The 25663-nt window shown below is 39.5% G+C and overlaps 1 protein-coding gene and 1 pseudogene across 1 annotated transcript; one reads left to right on the forward strand and one right to left on the reverse strand.

Annotated features, from left to right (window-relative positions):
- Nucleotides 1-7272: 7272 nt before the first annotated feature.
- On the forward strand, nt 7273-9823 carry LOC147515956 (uncharacterized). Its single transcript, XM_086593113.1, has 3 exons — nt 7273-8331; nt 8409-8891; nt 9227-9823. The coding sequence occupies exons 1-3, from the start codon at nt 7273-7275 to the stop codon at nt 9821-9823; spliced, it is 2139 nt and encodes a 712-aa protein (XP_086449239.1).
- A 10261-nt stretch (nt 9824-20084) lies between these two features.
- Nucleotides 20085-20771, reverse strand: LOC147515957 (secreted RxLR effector protein 161 pseudogene; annotated as a pseudogene).
- Nucleotides 20772-25663: the final 4892 nt, after the last annotated feature.

The raw sequence follows: 25663 nt of genomic DNA on the forward strand, positions 1-25663 counted from the left end.
TGGGAATTTGAAGTACCTCAGAGATGATTTCCATAGTCAATTCACGCTCGCATCCGTTTGTACGGACGAAGAATTGCCCGTTTTAGAAATAATCGTGTTTATAGATTAGCAGGACCAATTCTCTGGAATAAAATGCCTTCTTATGATGTAATAGAAGGAACTATCCTCGACGTCAAATTTCTGTGTCAAAATAAAAAGATGAAAAAGACCGTTTTGGAAATTTTCCATAAAATTTTGCTCGGGCACGAAAATTCGAGTGAGGGCCACTAAAGATGGATTGGTGAAGAAAATTTAGTGGAAAGGGGAAGTTGAATTTTTAGAGGTGTCTATCCTTGCTATAAATAGGCACCAATCCGAAGATGCAGAAAATACAAATCGAGGTGTCACAGGGTAGTTAGACCACGTGTGTCTTCTGAAACATGGCGTAAAAGTGGATGTAGTGTAAATGGGAAGAATGGGGCATGTGACTACAAGGAGTGCCCCTTTTTTTTTTTTTTTTTTTTTTTTTACGTAAATAGCGTAAGTAGAAGGACAAGGAAGATGTAGATATAATATCACAATAAGATGTAACAACATACAGAGATGTGAAAATACACCATAATGACATAAGAAATAAAATACAAACTTAAATATTAGATAGGACTATATGCCACATTAACAACATTACTATAATAAAACAATCGAGAATAAAGACTTGAGTAGCATATTCAATCTACTGCTGCTCAAACTTTTCTAGTGCATCCATGAAGCTTGAAATTTGTAGCGAACTAAAAAATTATATTTAGAATAAGAAGTATAGAGGGAAGAAGATGAAAGGAGTGAATGTGAAGGATGTATTGTGCATTTTTATAGAAAGAAAATTGAGTCGTTTTCTGACCGTTTTTGGATGTGATTTCTTGAACGTTTTCTGACCGTTTTTAGGATGCAATTTCATGACCGTTTTGCAAAACGTTGGTTTACAGTAAAATTTGTCGTTAAGTGTGACGTTAAAAATATATATGTATATATTTTTATATATATCTACATAAATTATTATTACTAATATTATTATAAATGTTTCTACCTATATAATATAATATTGGAGATAACTAATATACTATTTGACAAGGCAGAAATTTTGGAACATGTAGGAAATAACAGACATCCTAGGTTGGAAAATAAAAATGCAAATACGTAAATAAAATATCCGACATAAATAATATACAAGACCGGGAAAATAACTGGCTACTAAGAATCCTCAGGGGCTGCAGAAAAATCCTTAGGGGCTGTAGAAGAAGAACCATGAGTCCTGCGACGGCATGTAGGACAAGCTCCTATGGAGGCTAACTGCTCCTGAATATCACCTAAAGTATCCATCACCTGAGCTTGAAACTGATGCTGGTTCGCCATGAGCATTCGCTGGAACTGGTTCTAGCGAGTAGTCATTTGGTCCTGAAATGCATTCATGGAAGCTCGCATTTCCTGCTGAAATTCGCCCATGCTGTCTATCAGCGACTCGTGGCAAGTGGTCATATCTGTCCTTAACTCGCCCAAGGTATGTTTCATCGATACCTGGTGAGTGTACATATCTCTCATGCCACTGTTCATAGCATGTAAGGCATCCATAGGATGGCTTATCTTACTCATAGTAGTCTCATCATAGAAGGGTGGGTAAGATGGACCTACGTTAGCGTGCTCAACTGCCATTGGTGCTGTGGGTTCCCATGGGACCAGTATGCATTTCTTGAACACAAGCATATTCTCATATAGTGGCATAAGGAGTAACGGGGTGGCAGACAGGAAACCCAAATTAATCATAACTTTGGTTACAAGAACGGCAAGAGGGGCTGACCTGAGAGTGGCATGCGTAATGATATCAAAAAGAAAGGTAACTATGCAGAAGTTACCCTTGTGCTCCTGTAGGATCCAGAGTAGGTGGAGGAATGTCTTGTTGATGTCCGGTATTTTCAAGGTGCCAATGACGTTCGTCCCGACCATTGAGTCATCGCCACCGGTTTCGTCACACCGAAATACGATACGTGCATTTCCCATCCATATTATACTCGCCCTCGATTAGCGTGTTGAGCATTAGGTCGTAAGTCCGTGGGTACACGGACTGCTGCTGAGTCAGTACGTGGTCGACCAGAGGTATGCCCGTTATCCTGGAGATCAAAACGGGTGTGACTTCGTGGCGCACACCATTGACGGTAACCCAAAAATGGTCGCCATTAAAGCTACTATTATCATAAAATTTCATCACCAAATCCTTTGAATATAACCCGCCATTGGCATACAACAAGTACTCCCATCCTCTAGAGTGTATTTCCGTATCGAAGAATGGAGCAAACATCCCATTTTCAAATAGGGAACCAAAAAATTTCTCCACCGAAATCCGCCTATTTCCGGCCATTGCTGATCGAATGAAGAGGATGGATATTGATTTAAGATGAGGGGGAGAATTTGGAGTTGCTGACGAAAGGGAATTGGATTCGGAGCTGTGGTGGTCGCGCGCGAGACCTGGATATAATGTGGGCCTGTCTCGTGCGAGACTAAATCGAGAGGGAACAAGATACGGATTATGGGGAAGAAGAAAAACGAAATGGTGACACGTGGGATGGTTGTCTTGGGTTTAAATGGGCTGAGAATAACGAGATTTGGTTGGGCCCAAAAAATTTCTGAAGCCCAAATCAAGCCTAAAGCCCAATTTAAGCCTAAAAAAATCTAAACGCTCACCCATGACTCGTTCGGACTCTGAATTGGATGAATGAGATATCAAAATGATCGACACGAAAAATATCATCCAATTATATGAGTCATTCTCAAAGGTCACAAAAGTTTTTGAAAAGAAGGGGGGTGTTTTATTTATAAACAGAGTTTTTATTTATATATAAAAGAGATTTACGTGAAGAACACTGAATGTCCAGAAAAGTCACCATCTAAATTCATAGGCAACTATCATGTCGACTTTGGAGCGAACCCAATCCAGCTAGACTGTGGCTTTACCTCTATGTATTATGGGGTTAGGGGCAGGACGGTACCATCCTGGACCGTGCACGCTACGGTCTAATAATATTGCCCTTATTACATACGACTATCATCAAACCGCCCCAAAGGGAACTTAAAGTAACCAATGCTAGGGGTTGGTCTGGTGGAATCCATTGCACGTACGTGTTCCAAGTATGCAACATCCAAGGTTGAACACGAATCTCTATGTGCACAACTTAATGCACGGGGAATTTTTTAAAGGTAATAATATATACATATCTACAAGGTGGGTCTTTTAACGTCAGATCCTCAAGAGGAATCGAGTCTTTTAATGTCAGATTCTCAAGACGTTATGAGTCTTTTAACGTCAGATTCTCAAGACGATTCCCAACCCATGGGAGAAACGGCGCGGTGTCGAAGTTTATCCTGCGCAGCTGGTGTCAGACAAAAGTATACCTTATACTGGCTAGTATCGGATAAGAAGTCAAGACCTGGACAGAAAGGTGTTTGACAATGCATACACCACCCCATCCTTCGCGCACGTCGTTTACGAGCAAAAGTACTGCGACCATTACCTATTCGTGATGGGTGAGACTTACACCAAATGATTAGCTGAAGTTCGCGAGGCAGAGAGTAGAAAAGGGAAGAGAAGGAAAGAGGTGAAATTTTTGGTACCCAGCGTTTACTAGCAGGAACGTTTGCTCGTGTTGCAGAAGACATTTATACTCAGTTCTAAAATAGAGTTTTTTTGGACTACGGTTCCGGCGCTTGCAACCATACACTTCAAAAAACTTTTGAGATCATAAAATAGAAGATGGCCCGACTACCAAAATGGCGTACCCTCTACAGAAACAAGATTGAGTACGCCAAACAAAACATCTAGTCTATGTAGACCGGATCCTGAAGAAGAGTCTATTCAACATTTGGGGAGCGTAATTCGTGGTAATGTTTGAGGCATTGTCCATTTACTTGAAATTCGATGTTATCTTGTCCATTAAGATAAGAGATTGCCCCATAATGGGTCACAGCTGATACAATGAAAGGACCAGACCATCGTGTTTTCAATTTACCAGGAAAAATGTGTAATTTGGAGTTGTACAATAAAAAAATTTGGCCAATTTTGAAATCTTTACGCAAAATGTGCTTGTCGTGCACTCTTTTCATATTAGCTTTGTAGGATTTCGAGATATCATAAGCATCATTCCGAATCTCCTCAAGCTCATTTAATTACAGTTTTCGCTTCTCGCCTGCCGTGTTGATATTATAATTGGGGCTTTTGATGGCCCAAAGGGCACGATGCTCAAGTTCAACTGGCAGATGACAATGTTTTCCAAAAACAATGCGGTAAAGAGACATCCCGATAGGTGTCTTAATTGCTATTCGGTATGCCCACAAGACATCCGATAAGCGGAGAGACCAGTCTTTTCTTGATGGATTGATAGTTTTCTCCAAAATAGACTTTATCTCTTTGTTGGAGACTTCCACTTTGCCACTCATTTGTGGGTGATATGGAGTAGCAACTTTGTGAGTAACTCAATATTTCATCATTAAAAACCCAAAAATTTTATTACAAAAATGTGTACCTCCATCACTGATGATAGCTTTGGGGACACCAAAATGAGAGAAAATGTTTTCTTTTACAAATTTCACAACAGTCTTATGGTCATTTGAGCGACATGCGAGTGTCTCAATCCATTTGGACACATAGTCTACAACGAGTAGAATGTAGAGAAAACCTAGAGAAATAGGGAAGGGTCCCATAAAATCAATGCCCCAAACATCAAAAATTTCCACAATTAAGATAGGATTTAGGGGCATCATATTGCGTTTGGTAATTCGACCTAGGTGCTGACAACGAATGCAAGCTATGCAATGTTTGTGTGCATCGCGAAAAAGGGTAGGCCAGTAAAAACCACATTGTAACACCTTGGCCACAGTTTTCTTCCCATTGAAATGACTGCCGCAAGATTGTTCATGGCAAAAATATAATACGCCGGTGTGCTCCCAGTCGGGAATGCTGCGACGAATGAGTTGGTCGAAACAATACTTAAAGAGGTAGGGGTCATCCTAGAAATAAAATTTTACAGTGGATAAAAACTTTTTACGATCAAGACGTGACCAAGAGGAAGGAACTTTCTCAGTAACTAGGTAGTTAACGATATTCGCGTGCCATGGAGAGGAGAAAATGGAGTGCAAATATTCATCTGGGAAAGAATCACATATGGCTTCAGAATCACTATCAATGTCACCAACCAGCCTTGATAAATGGTCGACCACGATATTTTCTGTTCCTTTTTTGTCTTTGATTTCCATGGTAAATTCTTGCAAGAGAAGGATCCAGCGGAACAATCGCTGTTTCGCATCCTTTTTCGCGAGTAAGGAAAAACAATTGCAGAGCAAGGAATGTAGAAAGGGAAGTTGAGAAAAGGGGAGACAGGGGGATTTTGTGAATTGGTGGTGGCAGAGAAACAAAAGGGTGGATTAGAGACTGATGGGACTATGAGTACACGTCTGCAACTCATGCATGGAGATAATAGGTATAAGCATTTGCTTATGGACACTGAAGGAAATGAAGAGATGGTAGAAAGCAATGATACAACACAGGCCAAAGTAACAGCGTCTGCAGCAAAGCTGGTGGTAAAAAAAGGTACCAAGAGTGGTCCCTTAACACACGCACCCCCCTTTAAATGATAAATCTATCTTGTTGGAATATGAGAGGGTTTAACCAATCATTTAAACATGTGGAAGTTAGGGATTTGATTCGAAAGTATGATGTGAGTCTGATGGGGCTAATTGAAACTCAAGTTAAGCAAGATAAGATGGATGACATAGTTAATAAATGCTTCTATCAATGGCAATGTGCCAGTAACTATACATATAACGAGTTGGGGAGGATTTGGGTCTGTTGGGATCCTAAAAGGTGCTCTGTGACGAATGTACAAATCGATGAACAATGCATTACAATGGAGGTATTAACCACTACTGGTAAGGAGTTTAATGTTACTATTATATATGCCAGTTCTGATCACAGCTCAAGAAGGAGATTGTGGAGCAGATTAATTGATTTGTCATACATTATAACAAAACCATGGATTCTTCTTGGAGATTATAACTCAATCTTGAATTCTCAAGAAAGAGTTGGAGGGGCAGATGTGAGACCATTTCATTTTATTGATTTGCCTCACTGTGTGACCAGTGCAAGTTTGGTAGATATCAAATACAGAGGGAACTTTATGACATGGTCTAATAGACGAGTAAATCGAATATGCAGCAAGCTAGACAGAGTAATGGGAAATGATGAATGGATTCGGGAGTTTAGTGACTATGAGGCTAAATTTCTAAACCCAGGAGCCACCTCAGATCATTCAGCCATGGTGGTCTACTCAGTTAAGTAGAGGAACCAGAAGAGAAAAGGCTTCAAGTTCTATAACTACTGGGTAAAAAAGGATGGGTTTATGCGAGTAGTGGAGAAAGCTTGGGAAGAGACAGTGGTGGGCAATCCAATGTATATGGTAATGAAGAAACTCAAACATGTCAAGGCAGCACTGATAGAGTGGAACAAAGAGAAGACAGGAAATGTACAGATTATCCTTACAAGGCGACCCTTTGAATCGAGAACTTGATAAATGGCAGACATCCTTACAAGGCGACCCTTTGAATGCACAGATTATCACTTCGGAAAGAGTAGCACTCACAAAGTTTGTGCAAGCTTCAAAATCTGAAGAGAGTTTCCACAGGCAGAAATCAAGGGACCAGACCATAGTTCTTGGAGACAACAACACGAGTTACTTCTTTAAATCTACACAGGCGAGGAGAGTAATGAACAGAATCACGTGTGTTGAAGATGTTAATGGGAAGATTCTAGATGATGTAAATGAGATCGGAAGCGAATGTGCAGATTCTTATAAAGCTCTGTATGGACCAGCTCAAATCCCAGAGCTGGATTTCGCTGTGTTCAATGCAATGCCACCAAAGCAAGAGATTAATGAAGGTATGAAGGAGAAGCTTGCTACATAAATATCAAGGAATGAGATTATTCAAGCATTATCGAACATAAGCAGTGAAAAAAGCACACGGGGCGATGGATTCTCGTCTCTATTCTTCAAGGCTACATGGAAAATCATCGGTGAGGACTTTATTAAAGCCATAAAAAATTTCTTTACATCTGATAGAATGCTTCAAGAAGTGAATGCTACATGCATTACTTTAATCCCAAAAAATTGTAGCCCAAAATCATTGAATGATTACAGACCTATTGCTTGTTGTGGGGTCATTTATAAATGCATTACGAAGATTTTAACCAACAGGATGAAAGATTTCATACCTATAGTGGTTGCAGATGATCAATCAGCCTTCATACCGGGAAGAAACATCCAGGACAATATACTTCTATCACATGAACTACTTCATAATTATCACAGAAAGGGCGGACCACCAAGATGTGTTGCAAAAATTGATCTAAGAAAGGCTTATGACTCTCTGAGATGGGAAGCAGTACTATTCTCTCTGCAAAGAATTGGAGTACCTGCTAAGTTTATTGGGTGGATCAAGGTGTGTATTGAAACCCCAGTATTTTCTATCATGATAAATGGGGCGCCATATGGATATTTCAAGAGCAAGAGAGGAATCCGACAAGGTGGCCCTATATCCCCGTATTTGTTTGTACTAGTCATGGACTTGTTTCATGAATTAATGATGCAAACTGTACGAGATGGATCTTTTAAGCTGCATTACAGATGTCATGATCCCATTATCACTCATTTATCATTCGCCAATGATCTAATAGCTCTCATGCATGGGGATCCTGGAACAGCTGCTTCTCTGAGAAATACTTTGGAGATCTTTAACAAATGCACGGGATTAGAAGTCAACATAGAAAAGAGTTCACTCTTTTTTGCAGGCCTGGAGGACAATAGATGTGATGATATTCAAAGTGTTATTCAGTTTCAGAAAGGAACACTTCCTGTGAAATATCTCGGGCTGCCGCTTATTACAACAAGATTAACTTCCATTGATTGTGCACCATTAATTTCTAAAGTGGCAACCAGAATACAATCATGGAAAGGTAAATCTTTATCTTATGCGGGAAGGCTACAGCTAGTCAAGGCAGTTTTGAACAACATAAGTATGTACTGGGCTTCATGTTTTATGTTATCGCAAAGTATCATTGAGGATATTAATAGATTGTGCAGGAACTTTCTGTGGACTGGGCCTGATTGTGCTACCTCTCATGCATTGATATCATGGGAAAGGGTCTGCCACCCTTTTGAAGAAAGGGGTTTGGGAGTGCGAGACATTGCAGCAGTGAATGTAGCAGCTAACTTAAGGCACCTCTGGAATGTGGTCAGCAATAAGAAGACACTATGGGTACAATGGGTTAAGAAGAACCTCATAAAAAAGAAAGACTTCTGACATATGGCTATACCAATGGACTGCTCTTGCAGCTGGAGGGGAATACTAAAAAACATAACGGAAGGAAAGGGTATTGTGATGCACCAAATAGGAGACAGTCAAAATACAAGGTTCTGTTAGACCCTTGGCACCCAGCTGAGATTCTCAAAAGGTTGTTTCCGCAGACTCTTTTATACGACTCCACAGGTAATTTGAATGCAAAAGTTTCAAAGTTCATAGAGAATAGAGAGTGGAAAGTGCCGCAGCGTATTAGAAGACACATGCCTGACATTGTCATGAAAATGGAAGAAGTGGTGGATATAACAGGGGGAGAAGACAAAGTCATATGGTCTGTGTCAGAACGAGGGAATTACAACATGAGAGACACCTACCATCATGTTAAAAATATGAAAGCAAATACTCATTGGCACCAGCTGGTGTGGTATGCTAATCGGATACCGAGACACTCATTCATCAGTTGGATGGCAGTGCAAGGAGCTCTCAAAACACTTAGTAAGATGCGAGAATGGGGGAAGGTACAGTCAGATGTGTGTATACTATGTTGGCGAGAAGTGGAGAATGAAGAGCATCTGTTTTTCGAATGCTACTATAGCCAATTCATATGGGCAAATCTGCTACAAAAAAACCGGATCTGTGAGGAGGAAGGGCAACAACATGGATGAATGAGATGGAATGGGTTATACAAATCACAAAAGGGAAGGGGTTTAAGCAAGACGTAATGAAGCTGGTGTGGAATGGGATGATATATTGGATTTGGAGGGAGCGAAATGGGAGAATTTTTTAGAACAAGAAGAACACAGCATAACAGGTTGCGAACTTGATCTTTAATGATGCAAGAATTAAACTGCAGTCGCTAAGAGTAGCTATGGAGCCAGGAAGGGAGCTGGAATTTCTTAGCAGCACCTGGAGTGTGAGGATTAAAGAAAGGGAAAAAGTGAAAAAGATATGCAGATGGGAGAAAACTGAAGCTGCTCTACATGTGTTAAACACCGATGGGACCTTACAAGGATACCTGGGAGGATGGGCAGCAGTTATTCGAACAGACAAGGGAGAAGTTATCGCGGCAACTAAAGGAAAGTCAGAACATCGCAGCATTGCCATGATCGAACTACAAGGATTGGAAAAAGGGCTAGAAATGACAAGGCAGCAAGGTATACAGCGAATTGAAGCAAGGACAGACTCAATGAATGTCGTCTCATTCATGAACACAAAAGGGAAGTACCCATGGCACGCAAGGAAGCTAATCCGGAGCATTGAAGAGCTGGTGAGACACTTGGAGCAGTTTAATATAATTCATGTGTATAGGGAAACGAATAAATTGGTTGATGCATTAGCTGATAATGTACCCAATGTGAGGAATGTTGATATAATCCCTAGCTCATTTTCAGAGGATACTAGGAAGATTGTATATAAGGATGCCATTGGCATAGAATATGTGAGATTGTAAACTGCTCAGTTACTATTTATTTCTTTAATGAAGGGGTAGGGGACCTCGTTAAAAACCCCGCTTGCCTACCAAAAAAAAAAGTACCGTAGTGCGGCATGGTAAGTATATACGATGGTGGATGATCCAGCTAGGTAAGGAAGAAACTTATCCAAAGCATAGACAACAGCTAGGAACTCTTTCTCAGTTGTTATGTAATTACGTTGAGTGTCATTAAGAGTTTTACTAGCGTAGTAAATGACAATGGGTTTGTCATCACGTCGTTGGCCTAGTACGGTGCCAATAGCAAAGTCGATAGCATCACACATCAGTTCGAATGGTTGAGACCAATCAGGGGGTTGAACGATAGGAGCAGTAGTCAGAGCGGTTTTTAGAGTTTCAAACGCTTGTTTGTAATTGAAATTGAAGTCGAATACCGCATCCTTAAGCAAGAGATTGGTTAAGGGTCGAGCAACTTTAGAAAAATCCTGAATGAATCGCCTGTAAAACCCAGCATGGCCTAAAAAGGCACGGATATCACGAACTATTCGTGGGAAAGGTAGCAAAGCAATTTTAACAATTTTAGCTTTATCCACCTCTATCCCGTCTTTCAAAACAATATGACCTATAACAAATCCTTTGGTAACCATGAAATGACACTTCTCCCAATTAAGTACCAGATTTTTCTCTTCGCAACGCGTTAACACTTTAGAAAGGTTGGATAGGCAGTCGTCAAAGGAATTTCCATAAATGGAAAAGTCATCCATGAAGACTTCCATATAACGTTCCACCATATCACTGAAAATGTGAAGCATGCAGCATTGGAAGGTGCCTGGGGCATTGCAAAGACCAAAAGGCATTCGTCTGTATGCAAAAGTTCTAAAAGGACATGTGAAAGTTGTCTTTTCTTGATCGGCGGGATCGATGTCAATTTGGAAGTAGCCGGAATAGCCATCAAGAAAATAGTAGTAAGCATGACCGGCTAAACGTTCTAGCATCTAGTCAATGAATGGGAGAGGGAAGTGATATTTACGTGTTCTAGCATTAAGTTTGCGATAGTCAATGCAAATTCTCTATTTTAATGGAATGCGAGTGGAGATGCATTCACCATTTTCATTTTGTACAACTTGAATGCCGGACTTTTTGGGAACAACATGGATACGGCTAACCCAGTCACTATCAGAGATAGGGTATATGATACCCGCATCAAGTAAACGTAAAACTTCCTCCCTCACCACCTCTTTCATGGCGGGGTTAAGGTGACGTTGCGGTTCTCGCAATGTCTTTGAGTCGTCATCCAGATGTATGTGATGTGTGCATACACTAGGGTCTATTCCTTTGATATCATCTAAGGACCATCCGGTAGTGGAGCAGTGTTCACGAATGACACGAATCAAACGTACTTCTTCGTCGGTAGTCAAGTGAGAAGAAATTATTATAGGGTGACTACCATCGGGATCGAGATGCACATACTTCAAATAAGAGGGTAGAGGTTTTAAATCTAGAGTTGGAGGAGTGGGGATCAAGGATTCGTGAGGGGCCGTCTCTTCAATAGAAAAGAGCGAGTTTGGTTCTTCTGAATCAGATAGCAATGCAGTAGTAGGGTCAAATAGTGGTACTGACTCTAATAATGTGTGGACATCCTTAATATACGAGTCATCGTCAAACTCAGGATTATCAAAAGAAAGAAATTGGTGTACCTCATCTGGGGGAAAAGATTTTTTGAAATATTCATGTGCCAGACTATCGAACAAGCTAATCTCACTCTCCATTATAAGATCGGGAAATTGTTTCATTAACTTGAACACGTTGACTTTGACAGAAAGGTTCCCAAAAGAAAATGTCATTGAACCATCCTGACAATTGATGATAGCGTTAGCAGTTACAAGAAATAGACGTCTCAAAATGATAGGAATAGAGTCACAGGCTACTTCGGTATCTAAAATGAAAAAATCAACTGGGTAGTAAAAATCTTGGACCTTAACTATGACGTTTTCTACTATGCTCTTTGGGTACTTGATGGAGTGATCTGCGAGTTGTAGAGTCATATTGGTAGGTTTTATTTCATGAAGACCTAACTGCTTAAATAAATAGTAGGGAAGTAGGTTAACACTGGCGCCTAGCTCTAGAAGTGGGGTAGCGGTATACTTGTCGCCCAACGTGCATGGTACAGTTGGTCGACCTGGTTCTTTGTATTTAACCACACCATTGGTAGTAGTAATCGAGGGAAACTGCTCAGTGAGGAAGGCTTGTTGAGGAACATTTGTACGTCGTTTGGTGGTGCACATGTCTTTCAAAAACTTGGCATGCTTGGGCAAATGCTTAAGCGCATCTAGAAAAGGTAGGTTTATGGTCATATTTTTAAAGGTTTCACAGATCTCATCGAAATGTTCATCCAGTTTGTTCTTTGCCAAACGGGTAGGGAATGGAGATTTTGGGCGGAATCACGCATATGGATCAAAGGCGTCTTTCCCTATGGACGTGGATGTAGATTTGGAAGGAACAACTTCGTCTGCTAGCTATAGGTTGCGAGGTAGGAGTTGGAAAGACGTCAGCCGCGGCTTCCATCGATTCGACGTCTGGCATACATATGTGATTGTCGTTGGTTTAGCCAGAACGAAGAGTGATGATGGCATTTACCTCACCCTGGCTGGGATTACTAGATCCTGGTGTATTATTTAGTTGAAAGGCAGTGTTGGTGGGCTTAGGGTTTGGAACTGCTTGGCCCGAAAACATGCCCTTTTGACTTTTATCCTGTGCTAACAGCTGAAGAGACTATTGGATAGATGCTAGGATTTGATTCTGTTGATTCATGTAAGTCAGAAAAGTTTCAGCTGTTTTATCTGCAGTGGATTGTACCAGTGGAGCAGCAGGAACAAGTTCACGGTTATTGTTTACGGGTTGATTTTGGTAGCCATATCTTTGATTAGTGGGAACAAGGCTGCGGTTGTTTTTGTACCCTATATTTGTGTTGTTTGACCTTGCCCTTGCTGAAATTGCGGAGGATTTCCTTGACGGTAGGAATTATAGTTCGCTGGTGGTCGTACAGGAGCGTTGTTGACACCCAAAGGAGCTTGTTGTTGGGCAAGGGGGGCCCAAGCCAAATTCGGATGTTGTCGCCAAGGTGCATTAGGAATGTTGAAAGCACAAGCCTCTTCAGAAGGTTGGGGAGGGCACTCGTATGCCAAAGGACAATAAGAATCGGCGTGCTCAGGACTTAAGCAAAGAGGACATGGGGAAGCGTTGGCAGCCATGACTTGTTTGGGTTTTTGATCATTTACTTGAACCGAAAGAGCATCAACCTTTTTGTTTTGGGACTCGATCAGAGTTTTTAATTCCGGATCGGGTTTGACCTCAAACATAGACGTAACTTTGGTAGGAGTGTCTTTAGAAGATCTGGAAGAATCAGTGTTACCCCAATGGGTGCTTCGTGAAGCCTATTTCTCAAGAAAAGTGTATGCTTTAGTAGTGCCTTTGTCCATGAAATAGCCGTCGTTCATGATATCTAATATTTCCTTTTGATGGTCAGAAAGACCATTAAAGAATGAACGGACTAATACAGCGATATTGAGTTGATGATGGGACATTCAAGAGGCAGATCAATAAATCTGCTCCATGCTTCCGAAAAGGATTCCTGGGGGTTCTGGCGAAAGAATTGAATCTTCTGAAGCATTTCTGTAGTTTTCTCCTGAGTATAGAACTTTATCTTGAATGCTTGTACGAGTTTGGCCCATGTGTCAATGGATTGCGGCGCTTCGCCTGCGAGCCAAACTGAAGCTTTAGCAGCTAAGGTAAAGGGAAACAGCCTAAGCAAGACTTGTTCATTGGTAACGGTCAGATGGCGGAAAGTGGTGACTACTTGTTGCATCCGATGAAGGTGATTGTACGGTTTTTCATGGTCTAGACCATGGTAAACAGGTAACAAACCAAAAATGTTTGGCGGAATGCGAAAATCTCCTACAATCTCATCGAGTTTAATGCAGGAAGCAGGTCTTTCTTGTAAGGTCGTATAGAAATCCGAAAGGGCTTTCTCGACTGTAGGATTTTCCTGGGCCATAATTAAGGGAGATAATGGCAATGGAGATTCTTGACGAGGTTGGTTTACGAAGGAAAAACTATGTCTAGGAGATAACTTAAGCAGTTGTTTATTGTATTTTCGATGATGATATGTAAGCTATAATTCCTTATTAGTACCAGACCGTAGTCTCATACAAACACAAGTTTTAATTCAAGGCTCATAAAGAACAAATTATGACAGGAGGATTTAGAATTAAGGAAGGAGGGAGGTGAAGCATGTCTTCCTGAGCTGTTGCTAACTTGAGCATGTAAGCTAGGATAACGTGTGAATATTCCAGCAGCCAGGTCACCTGAGAGAATTAAAAGAGGTTGTTCGTGCTAACACGTTCCTTAATTAGGCAACCTCAATCTTTCGAGTTTTCTAGACACTGATGAAATAAGATGATGATTTATGATGGTGTATTCTGCGGGGTATTATTAAGATGATTATGATGAAATTTTAATTATTAGGATTTTTTTATTATTAGGATTTTTTTATTATTTTAATTTTATTATTTTGTTTTTTTTAATTAATAATTTTTTTTATTTTTTTAGTTTACGTAATTAATATATTATGGAGACGTGCTTACGAAACATGCAATTAAAAACGATAGATACCAAAATAGAAACTAAACATACAATTAGCACATGCTAGTTTTACACAAGAAGTTTACACATGCAACTCTATATTACTTATACGTGAAATAGAAATATGTCCTACGCATGCAATAATCAATAGCTACCACTACGTGCAACTATATGTGAGCTACGGGAATGTCGAGAACGAACTCATGCAAATGAATTTCGCGTACATTAATTGATGTAATATACACATACAAAAATATTCTAAGCAGGTGGTTTGAAATTACGCATATATCCAAATATATTCGAATTATATTAATCGTATTAACGTGAAGATGTAATGACTAACTACATTTACATGCAAAGAGTTCTCATGCCAACACACAAACATGAGAAGTAAAACAGGTTATATGGCAAACAACCAAATAATATCCTCGACAAAGTTTGAGGTGTTTAAGAATTCGAAACCTGACGTCCTGCGATTCCTCGTATAACGATCAAATTAACTCCCGAGCTTGTGAACTTACTGGATGGTGTATAAACAGGACTAGAGAGTCCAAAATAGTACTGAGAAAGAAAGTGGCATGTACCTGAAAACCAGAGTGTTGATACTCCAGGTTAGTCTCATGCACTACTAATTTAGTCTCGTCCGAGACTCTTTTATCAGTTCAGTACTTCAAGTTCCTACGGAATACTTAGACTGTGCTAATAAAAATAAACAAGATCTGGTTCACAGATATCTATTAGTAGAAAAAGTTGGGGCAAATAGGTACGTAACACGTTACTATCACAAAAGAAATGGAAATAAAAAAGATGAGGGGGTAGGGGAGGGGGTTTTGTTTGATGTATTCCAGTTATTACGTTTAAATATCTAGAGTCCTTCGGCGTGCAACGGCGCCATTTGATAGAACGTTAAATTCACGTTTTGGTTTTATACTTAAGTCCGAGGTCCACAGTCCAAAGTCCGAAGACCAAATTCCAAATTCCAAAGTCCAAAGTCCGTATAGTCGTCCGTTTAGTCAAGTTACCTTACTCACGTGGGTTTGGTAGGATAGGTCGAGTAAGGGATCATCCAAACCTTAGGGCTTGGCAAGGTTTACAACTGGATTTACAACTTTTTGTGAGTAGGAATTTAGGTTATTTAGTTGGTTTAAGTAATTTAACGGTAATGAAAATAATGTAAAATAATAACGGTGATTTTGATGTAAATAAACAAAGATAGAGAAACAGGGAGAGGGTTAATCATACTCATGCAAGAATCATTTTTCAACAGTTTATATTACCACATCACTATAGCTCTAATTCGTCTCGAGTTCATAGACAAACCTGAGACAACGTCGAGTATCGATCCCTAGCGAAATGCCGCATCTCTGAGTCGCATAGCACTCGCATAAGGAGTTGAGCTAATATTTCATCTTTGGAATATCATTTCAGCTCCTGGTTCGATTCTACATCATCTGGACAAATTAGAGAGCTGTCTGACACCAGAGAGTCGCGTGAGACATTTTGGGTCTCTCGCGAGACTGTTCTGGAGCATCAGCACTCCAAATTTGTACAGTCTCAATCATTTTGGGACTGGATGTATAATCTACACCTAATTCCTAAGCAGTGATTCTAGAACATTAAAGTGTCAATCCGGATTATCACACGAGCAACATAACCCTCCCCCTAGGGGGGGGGGATTAGATTATGGTCATTGGAGGAATAATTAAACTTGTTGTATACAATAAATAAGTAAATGCAGGACAGTAATTAAACTTGAAAAGAAATGACTTTTATTAAGAAGAAATAACTTACATTATTGAAGCTGCTGGAAGAGAAAATGACGAAATATAAAGTACCTACTGGAATGAAGCTACAGACGATAAACTAAAGCCAACTAACTAATGAGCAAGGCTAAAGCATAAAATGTTGATGGAGAAATATTGAAGACCCCCCCCCCTCTCATATATATAGGATGGTCTCCCCTCGTGAAACCATTTAATTTGGTTTTGTCCTTTTCTCCCATTGAGACATTCAAAACTTTGAAAGTTTTGGCTTCATATGAATTAATTTGGTTCTTTGTCTTTTTGTACCTTATGTTTTGTCCTTTGCACAATTCAATTCAAACATTGAATTGGTATGTGTCTTTTCCTTTTGTAAGGTGGCACACAATTGTGACCACCACTTGCCACCTGCCTAAGCTGACTCGTCATGCCTTTTAGGCCCGTAGAGTGGGTCCACGTGGTGTGTCTAGTAGCGGCACCGATTTTGGCATCTTTAGAACTTTCTGTCCTTGTATAGAGTTTGTCGCCCTGGTTGCTCTGGCAGTTCACTAGCCGAAGTCGGCATCCAGGTTTGGAAGATGTGAGCTTCGGAAGTGTGCTGCTTCTTTATATGTGGACTCGTTCTGCACTGGTTTTGTTCCTTTGGAAACTTCGGCTCTAGTCAGGCTTTGTTGGGCTTCACTGGGGTTGAGTGGGAAAACTTCAAGAATTCTAGTATTCCCGTACTTCGATGCATGTTTTATTATCATATTCACGTTAACTGCGGAAACCTGCAAAAGTACGAAAATATAATTATTACATGATTATTAAACACATAATTGACCAAAATGCTATGTTTCTCGGGGTTTAATATTATAGTTTTGGGTGCTTATCAGCAACCATCTTCCATGGGATATGTGATCTCGTGGCAACCCGATACCGTGGATTGTGCGATCTCGGTGTAGCTTCTTACCGTGAGTGTTTTTTGTGTGATTAATGGAGGGGCGCCACTACCTTTGAATTGGTCAAAGGGGTGTCAATTCCATAAAGTGGGGTGTCAATACTGCGACCCCTACCTATAAACATTAAACTGAGATACTAGAGATCTAAAATACTATTGTAAATGCTACTAAAATCATAGTCAAGATTTTAGAATGAGTTTTTTAGGTTTTGGTCCTACTAATAGTAGGTAATTTGGTTTTGGTCTAGAAAATCTTAAATAGTCAAACTTCTAGTACTTAATTGTCAGTCTACTCAGTTGACCATCAATCTATATAAAAAAAACAACAAGTTTGACCACAGTCACCTGAGTGGACTGACGGTCAAGCTACTACTGAAAGTCAGACTAAAAACTAATGAATATTTAAACTTTTCTTGACCAAAGCCTAATATACCAACTAGTAGTAGGACCAAAACCTAAAAAATGCTTCCGGAATTGCCAAAATTCCAATAGCTCTATTAATTAGAATTCCAAAACATTTCAAGCAAAATAAAAAAATTTACATTTTTCAACCCTTACATCGTTATTTCGATTTCTTCAAAATCGGAATATTTAGTGGAATTCCGCGATTATGTTCGAAATCATGGCTAAAACAAGTGCTACATTCAATTTAGCATCAATCAACTGGGACAATCGAAACCCAGTGCAGCTCAAGTACCAACAAGTAAATTTTGCATTCTAACTTCTAATATATCCTCCAATGCCATTTTAACTTGTCAAATTTAGTTTCGAAGGCAAATTTAGTATGGGGTTACCGCACAAACAGAAGTATTTATTTATTTTTATTTTTTGATAACCGTACTTGTATCTCTATTACTTATAAGGAGTGTGGGCGAGTGAGCCGTTTGAGCTGTAACTCGGTTCTAACAAGTGCTGCTTTTTTGACACGTGTCTAATGTTAGCCATTTGAGTTGGAATTTTGATTTTTTGTGGGACAAAAATTTGTTATATTATGTTTTTCGGTTTTGAGTGTATGTATTTCTAACATTTTACTTTTTTGTTTGGGCCCTACTACGTACTAAACTATCATAAAAGTAAAGCAAAATTAGACAAAGTCAAACAAATGTAAGTCACGTGCTTTTGCACGTTGAATAATCTATATAACAAATTAGGGTGGTGTGGCCCCCCAAAAACAACCCCTAACTTTTGGATCTACTTATGACATGGCGAATCTAAAGGCTTGTAGGGTGTAAACAGGATAATAAGGGACAACAAGAGTAGTGAATCATTATTGAAGTTAACAAAGGCCGTCGGATTTTTGGTGGGCAATTGAGCTTTTCTAGTCGGGCTTCTGTTGGGCGGGCTTTGGTTGGGCTTTTCAGTTTATGGACTGGGTTTTTCCTTGTCATACGGCAAGGGCAATGTACTAGTTTCTAGTATAAATTTAAGCTAAGGGAATAATATGTTCTGCATCCATCCAACTAATTGATGTGCATCCCCATTAAAGACCCTACTGATCCATCTAAAACTAACGACTAAAAACTAGATTACTAATAAGGTTTTAATTAACATAAACATGTAAGGCTGCCAATGACCAGCTGCTCTCTACACCATTAAACGTCTTGATATTGCAAAGTCTCCTTCAGATACAAAGCTATCCCCTTCCAGCATTGTAACCAAATTCGGCGTTTTTTTTAAAAAAAACATGTTTAAAACCCGTTAAATTGGCAAGGCGTCTTGTTCTAATTTAAAACCCGGGGTTTTCAAAATATCGCGCTTTAAACGTTTTAAACTTAAAAAACGTTTAAAACCCGAGATTTTGAAAATCTCCCGTTTAAAACTTTATTATTATTATTTATTTATTTTTAAGTGTTGGCCCAACACTATAAAAATCAGGTACTATTCCCAACTTTCCATTGGTGCAGGCCACTAGTGCTTTATTTTTTTAATCTAAAAGAAAATGTGAGAAGAAAATTGGGTTTTGAGTTTACGTTTTTTAAGAATGGGCGTTAGATTGACTTATTGAGACAGATCTATTTTGCTTTGGACTATTGATACTTGTAAATTTTAAAGTTATTCACTTATTTGTAGTACTAGATTATGCTGGTAATAATTAGTAATATCTTATTTAGGGTCGTGTTTTGGTACTGAATCTAAAACTTTTAATATTTAGATGAGTAATTGATAATGTGATACTTTCATGTATTTGAATTTTATTTCATTTGTATTATTATTATTTTTATTTTCTGTGCCTATACTTTTTTCCACTCTTATAAAAAATCAAACTCCTTATCTATCGTATTCTTTATCGTCGGTTTTTATCGTTTCTTTTACGTATTATACGTTTTAAACCTGTTTTTTATGCACCATGTTTTTTTACGTGTTTTTTTTTCCGAGACGTTCTATTTAAAACACGAACTAAGTTTTTTTTAAATATGTCGTTTTAAACCAGTACTATACTTGATGACAATGCCTTCCAAAGAGCAAGGCAACAAGACGTACTGCAACTTCTGCTACAACCCTTTTTGCCTCTTCAAGTCCATGCGTTTTGTACCTTCTCACTGCTGCTCGTACACATCTTCTGTCACAGCTCGATTTTCTAAACAATTGCAAAATGAATATTTGAAATATAAATATCTCAAACATCACTATGTTCAATTGTTTAAAAACCCAGGCTATGACGGGGTGGATACAACACATACCAAAATTAAAAACTGTTCTTTACGCTAGGAGATACATATGGTGGTTAGTTTGTTAGGTTAAAAGGGATTGAGTGTGTAGAAGAAGAAGAAATGATGGAGGCACAAGAAGAAGGTAGGATTTAGAGTATATATTACTCTAACTTACAATATATATATTTATACTAGAGATAGAATAACCAAAATAGCAACAAGCTAAATAAGGTACGGTCTCACACTTATAGAATGTGTGAGACCGACACTACATACTTCAACACCCCCCTTCAAGCTGGAGCATAGATATCACTCATGCCCAGCTTGTTACCAATATAACTCAAAACTAGATGAATCACTGGTTTGGTGAAGATATCAGCTAGCTGATCCCGGGAAGCCACATAAGGAGTACTTATCTCCTTTGTTTCAACCTTATGTCTGACATAATGACAATCTACCTCTATGTGTTTAGTTCTCTCATGAAATACTGGATTAGAAGCGATATGAATGGCTGCCTGATTGTCACAATGTAGAGGGATTGGTAGTTGTACCTCGAAACCTAACTCATGTAGCAGATTACGAATCCACATTAACTCACCAGTCCCTTGAGCCATAGCTCTATACTCAGCCTCTGCACTAGACTTTGACACAACTGTTTGCTTTTTACTTTTCCATGTCACCAAATTTCCACAAAGGAAAGTACAATACCTAGTGGTGGATCGTCTATCTGAAACTGATCCTGCATAATCAGCATCTGAATATCCAACAACATCAAAATTTCCATTAGAACGATAGACCAATCCACAACCAGGAGAACCTTTCAAATACCTCAGAATACGAATAACTGCCTGGTAGTGAGGAATCCGTGGTGCATGCATATACTGAGATACTACACTGACTGCAAATGAGGGGCGAGTAATAGTAGCATAGATCAGCTTTCCCACCAATCTACGGTATCCCTCAATATTGGCATACATTTCTCCAACATCCGACCGAGTTAAATTGGTTCGAATCCATAGGAGTCACTCTTTGGCGAAGCTCTAAATTACTGTCTCCACCGAAAGGTCTAAATACATACTTTCTCTGTGAGAGATGAATTTCACCAGGGAACCTGGAAACTTCAATGCCTAAAAAATACTTCAGTTCTCCTAGATCTTTGGTCTGGAACTATCTTGAGAGATTGACTTTAAGTCGATCAATACCCTGTTTGTCAGACCCTGTGACAATGATATCATCAACATACACAACTAAGACAATAATCCCTTGCTGGGTCTTTCGGTAAAACACGAAATGATCATATTCACACCTAGTCATTCCATTAGCTATCAAAACCTGACTAAACTTTGCAAACCAAGCTCTAGGAGACTGCTTGAGCCCATAAATAGACTTCTTTAATCGACAGACTTTCCCCCCTTGAGCAACAAAACTAGGAGGTTGAACCATATAGATTTCCTCCAGAAGATTGCCATGTAAAAAGGCATTCTTCACATCCAACTGAAACAGAGGCCAGTGATGATGAACAACAAGAGAAATCACAATACGCACAGAGGCGAGCTTTGCAACCGGAGAAAACGTCTCGGAGTAATCAATACCATATGTTTGGGTAAAGCCTTTTGCAACCAGACGAGCCTTTAAACGAGAAATAGTACCATCCGGATTATGCTTAATAGTGAAAACCCACTTACAAGCAACTGTTTTCTTCCCAGAAGGAAGATCTGTAAGAACCCAAGTGTCATTAGAATACAAGGCACTCAACTCCTCGTCCATTGCTTGCTTCCAGCCAGGATGAGATAGAGCATCCCTGTAGTTAGATGGGACAGAGACAGAAAACAAGGACGTAGCAAAAGACTTGAAAGATGGTGGTAAATGATCAGTGGAAACATACTTAGACATAGAATATTGAGCATACTTACTAGGAAGACGCATACTTGCAGGTGGACGTTCAAGTTTTCGGAGGGCAATAAGAACATCGTGGTCAGATGGAATGGCAATAGGATCCACAGACATAGTGGGCAGAGGTGGGGGCAGCGGAGCAGTTGAACTTTCGGCCTCAACATCTGGAATGGCAACCGGGTATTAAGAAGTGCCAGCCCCGAAGGCTATCGATTGGGCGCAGGTCGAGCTACATCGCCTGGAACTTGACCATCAAGGGAGCGCAGGTCGTGCTCAGGAAGGTGTGCTCCATCGCTTGGAACTCGACCATCAAGGGAGCGCAGGTCGCGCTCCTTTTTCATGAGCTCCCTCATTTTCACCAAGATCATATCCAGCAACACCAGATGGCATAACACAATCCTCAAATGGTTCAGAGGACATCTTCCTTTCTGAAGAGTAAAACGGGACATCTTCAAAAAAAGTAACATTAGTACAGACAAATGATTTGCGCAGATGAGGACTATAACACTTATACCATTTCTGTGTATGTGAATACCCAAGGAAAACACACTTAATAGCACAAGAGTCTAACTTATCATGACCCGGCTGAAGATTATGAACAAAGCAGGCATAACCAAAAATCCGAGGGGGAAGATGGAAAGAAGGTTGACCAGGAAAAATAACAGAGTGTGGTGTTTTTCCCCCTAATACTAAAGAGGGCATACGATTAATCAAGTATGTGGCAGTAAGGACTGCCTCTGCCTAATAAAACTTTGGGAGATTTGTTTGAAACATTAAGCATCGAGCGACTTCAAGAATGGGTCTGTTCTTTCTCTCAACAACCCCATTTTGTTGAGGTGTATCTACACAGGAGGTTTGATGTGTAATGCCATGATCATCTAAAAAACACTGGAATATTGTAGAGGTATAGTCTTTGGCATTATCAGTTCGAAAAACATGCATGTGTGCAGAATACCGATTAGTAATCTCAGCATAGAATTTTTGAAAAACAGAGAATACTTGAGAACGATTTTCCATAATATATACCCAACAAACACGAGAAAAATCATCTATAAATGTAATAAAATACTTGGCTCCAAAAAGGCCATTGGTTCTACAAGGACCCCAGACATCTGAATGGACTAATTGAAAAAGAGCACTAGAACACTTATTTAACCTATTTTTGTAAGAAGCACAACGATGTTTAGCTAACTCACAAACCTCACAACTTAAAGACTGAATACTATAAGAAATACTGGGAACTAAACTGCGCAAACTAGCCAGAGGAAGATGACCAAGACGTCTATGCCACTGAACAGGAGAGACTGAGACTGTGAGAGCCTACTTCTGGTGAGAGTGCCCATAATCATCTTGAAAGTAATAGATGCCCCCATGCTCATACCCCCCACCAACTAGTGTCTTTGTCTGTAGATCCTGAAATACAACATGAGTGGAAGAAAACATGACATTACAGTGAAGAGATTGGGTGAGACGATGAACAGACAATAGATTAAAGGGGAAATTTCAAATAAGCAAGACTGAGACAAGTGATATATTACGAGTTAACTAAATAGTACCCCGGCCAAGAATACTAGCCTTAGCCCCATTTGCTAATGTGACATATGATGGAGTGTGAGTATACGCAAGATTAGAAAACAACTGGGGATTACCTGTCATATGATCAGAAGCTCCTGAGTCAATAACCCAAGAGTTGTTACCACTTGTATGAAGACATGTTTTACCTGAATCGGCTAGGGTCGCAGTGGGGTGGTCGGACAAACTTGATGAACTGGGAATAGCTTGTATCCGCTTCATCAGGGCTGCAAAGTCTTCTTGAACTCGTTGAAAATTTGTCACTTTCTGATCAACTACTATGGCATTGTTGGCTTTGTGCAAAGGTGGGCATCTTGTTATATCCAATCAAAAATCAAAACTATGATTTGTGCGCCCACAATGCTCACAAGGCTCAAAACTGCCAATACCACGACCACGGTCACTCCCTTGGGTACGACCACCCCCACGGCCACGACCCCCTCTACCTCCTCTACCTCCATTACCACGACCAGAAAAGGGGTTGTTATTACTGCTTGGAGGGATCAATAAAGCAGCACTGTCATTGTGCCTTAGAGGAGGTGTAGTAATACGAGATAAACGAGAGTAAGCCTCAGATAGAGTAGGGAGCTTAGATTCAGCTTGAACTTGGGCTTTCACATTAGCAAACTCGGGACGTAGCCCAGATAGGAATTTGGAGACTCGAAATTCCTCTCTTTGTTTCTTCAACTGATTTATGTCTGTAGTAAGTGGGTGATATATATTCAGTTCTTCCCACTTGCTACAAAGAGAGTTGTAATATTCAGAGATAGACATATCTCCTTGAGTGAGATCAAAGATGTTCTCATATAACTGAAAGATACGAGAAGTATTATGAGATTGAGAGTATGACTTTTGTAGATACTCCCAAATCTCCTTCGAGGTTTTAAAAAACCGCACAGTATTACAAACATCTTTCTCCATAGTATTCCACAGGAAATTCTTAACCAAGGCGTCATCTTTCGTCCAGGTTGTCTTTCCTTTATCATCTGGGGGATTTGTCAGATGATTTTCCTTACCTTTTCCAGTAAGATAAACAGTAACTGCCTCTGCCCATTGAAGGTAATTGGCAACACCCTCCAATTTGACAGAGGTCATACCAACAGAGAAAATAGACGTATTACCGAATTCATCGGATTTTGGAACAACATCAGTCATTGTAAAGAGAAGAGAAACTCACTTGATGAAAAAGAATACGAAACTGCGAACAAAGTACTACGAAGGCGGCGGCGCTTCAAGAAGCTTTAATCGAAAGCACCCGACTCGCTACCGCATCGTAGAGATTGAGAAAACCAGCGAGATGACAATACCACACCTTTGCCTTATGAAACCCGGACGCTCTCTTTTATCAAAACCGAGATCATGGAAGCGAAACAATACTAAGACAACAACTAATACTAAAACTGGAACCTTGAAACTGAGGATCTCTCTCCTAGCATTCTCTAAACAGAGTCGGCTCCGATACCATGTTCTTTATGCTAAGAGATACATATGGTGGTTAGTTTGTTAGGTTAAAGGGATTAAGTGTGTAGAAGAACAAGAAAGGATGGAGGAACAAGAAGAAGGTAGGATTTAGTGTATATATTACTCTAACCTACAATACATATATTTATACTAGAGATAAAATAACTAAAATAGCAACAAGCTAAATAAGGTACGGTCTCACACTTATAGAATGTGTGAGACCGACACTAGATACTTTAACAAAAACCCACATCCTAAAGAATCAACTTAACAACAATAATCTTCCAAAATTCTCTATTTCACTTTATAAAAAGGCTATCTTCCGTCCCAATAAAACATCAAACAAACTCTAAGAATAAAAGTCTTCAATATTGTATTCTCATGTCATATGAATACAAAACTACGTTATTACATACTTCCAAAAAGATCAGACCTTATAAAAGAACTAACGGACTGCTCCAGGAAACAAATCCAAATCAATCACCGTGGTTCCACTGCCTCCCACCTATGTTCCCAAGAACACACCCACGTTGCCAAAACAAAGCAAACATGGGTCAACAAAATGGAATTTGCTGGTATAAGTAGACTAACAACATAAATACAATATCATACTTTAATTATCCAAACAATCACTTTATATCTTTCCATAACTTAATCATTTTCAGCTTGGAAGACAGGTAGTTCCGTCATTTCAACCGGCATAGTTTCTTCCCAAGTAAGATTTCCATTCTTTTAACTCATTATAATAACCCATTTTAATTAATTAATAATTGAATTAAATCTCACCGATATCCACTTCGGTATAAGGGTAGGACAGCGTCCCTGTACAAAAGATTATAAAGTCATACCCTCCTACAAACGGAAGTTAGAAATTTTATGTATCATATGTAGATATCCTATAGGTATTCAAATATAAACCCAAGCACACTCGCACAATCAAATT

This window comes from Coptis chinensis, chromosome 2, assembly GCF_015680905.1.
Source record: "Coptis chinensis isolate HL-2020 chromosome 2, ASM1568090v1, whole genome shotgun sequence".
NCBI classification, from domain to species: Eukaryota; Viridiplantae; Streptophyta; class Magnoliopsida; order Ranunculales; family Ranunculaceae; genus Coptis; species Coptis chinensis.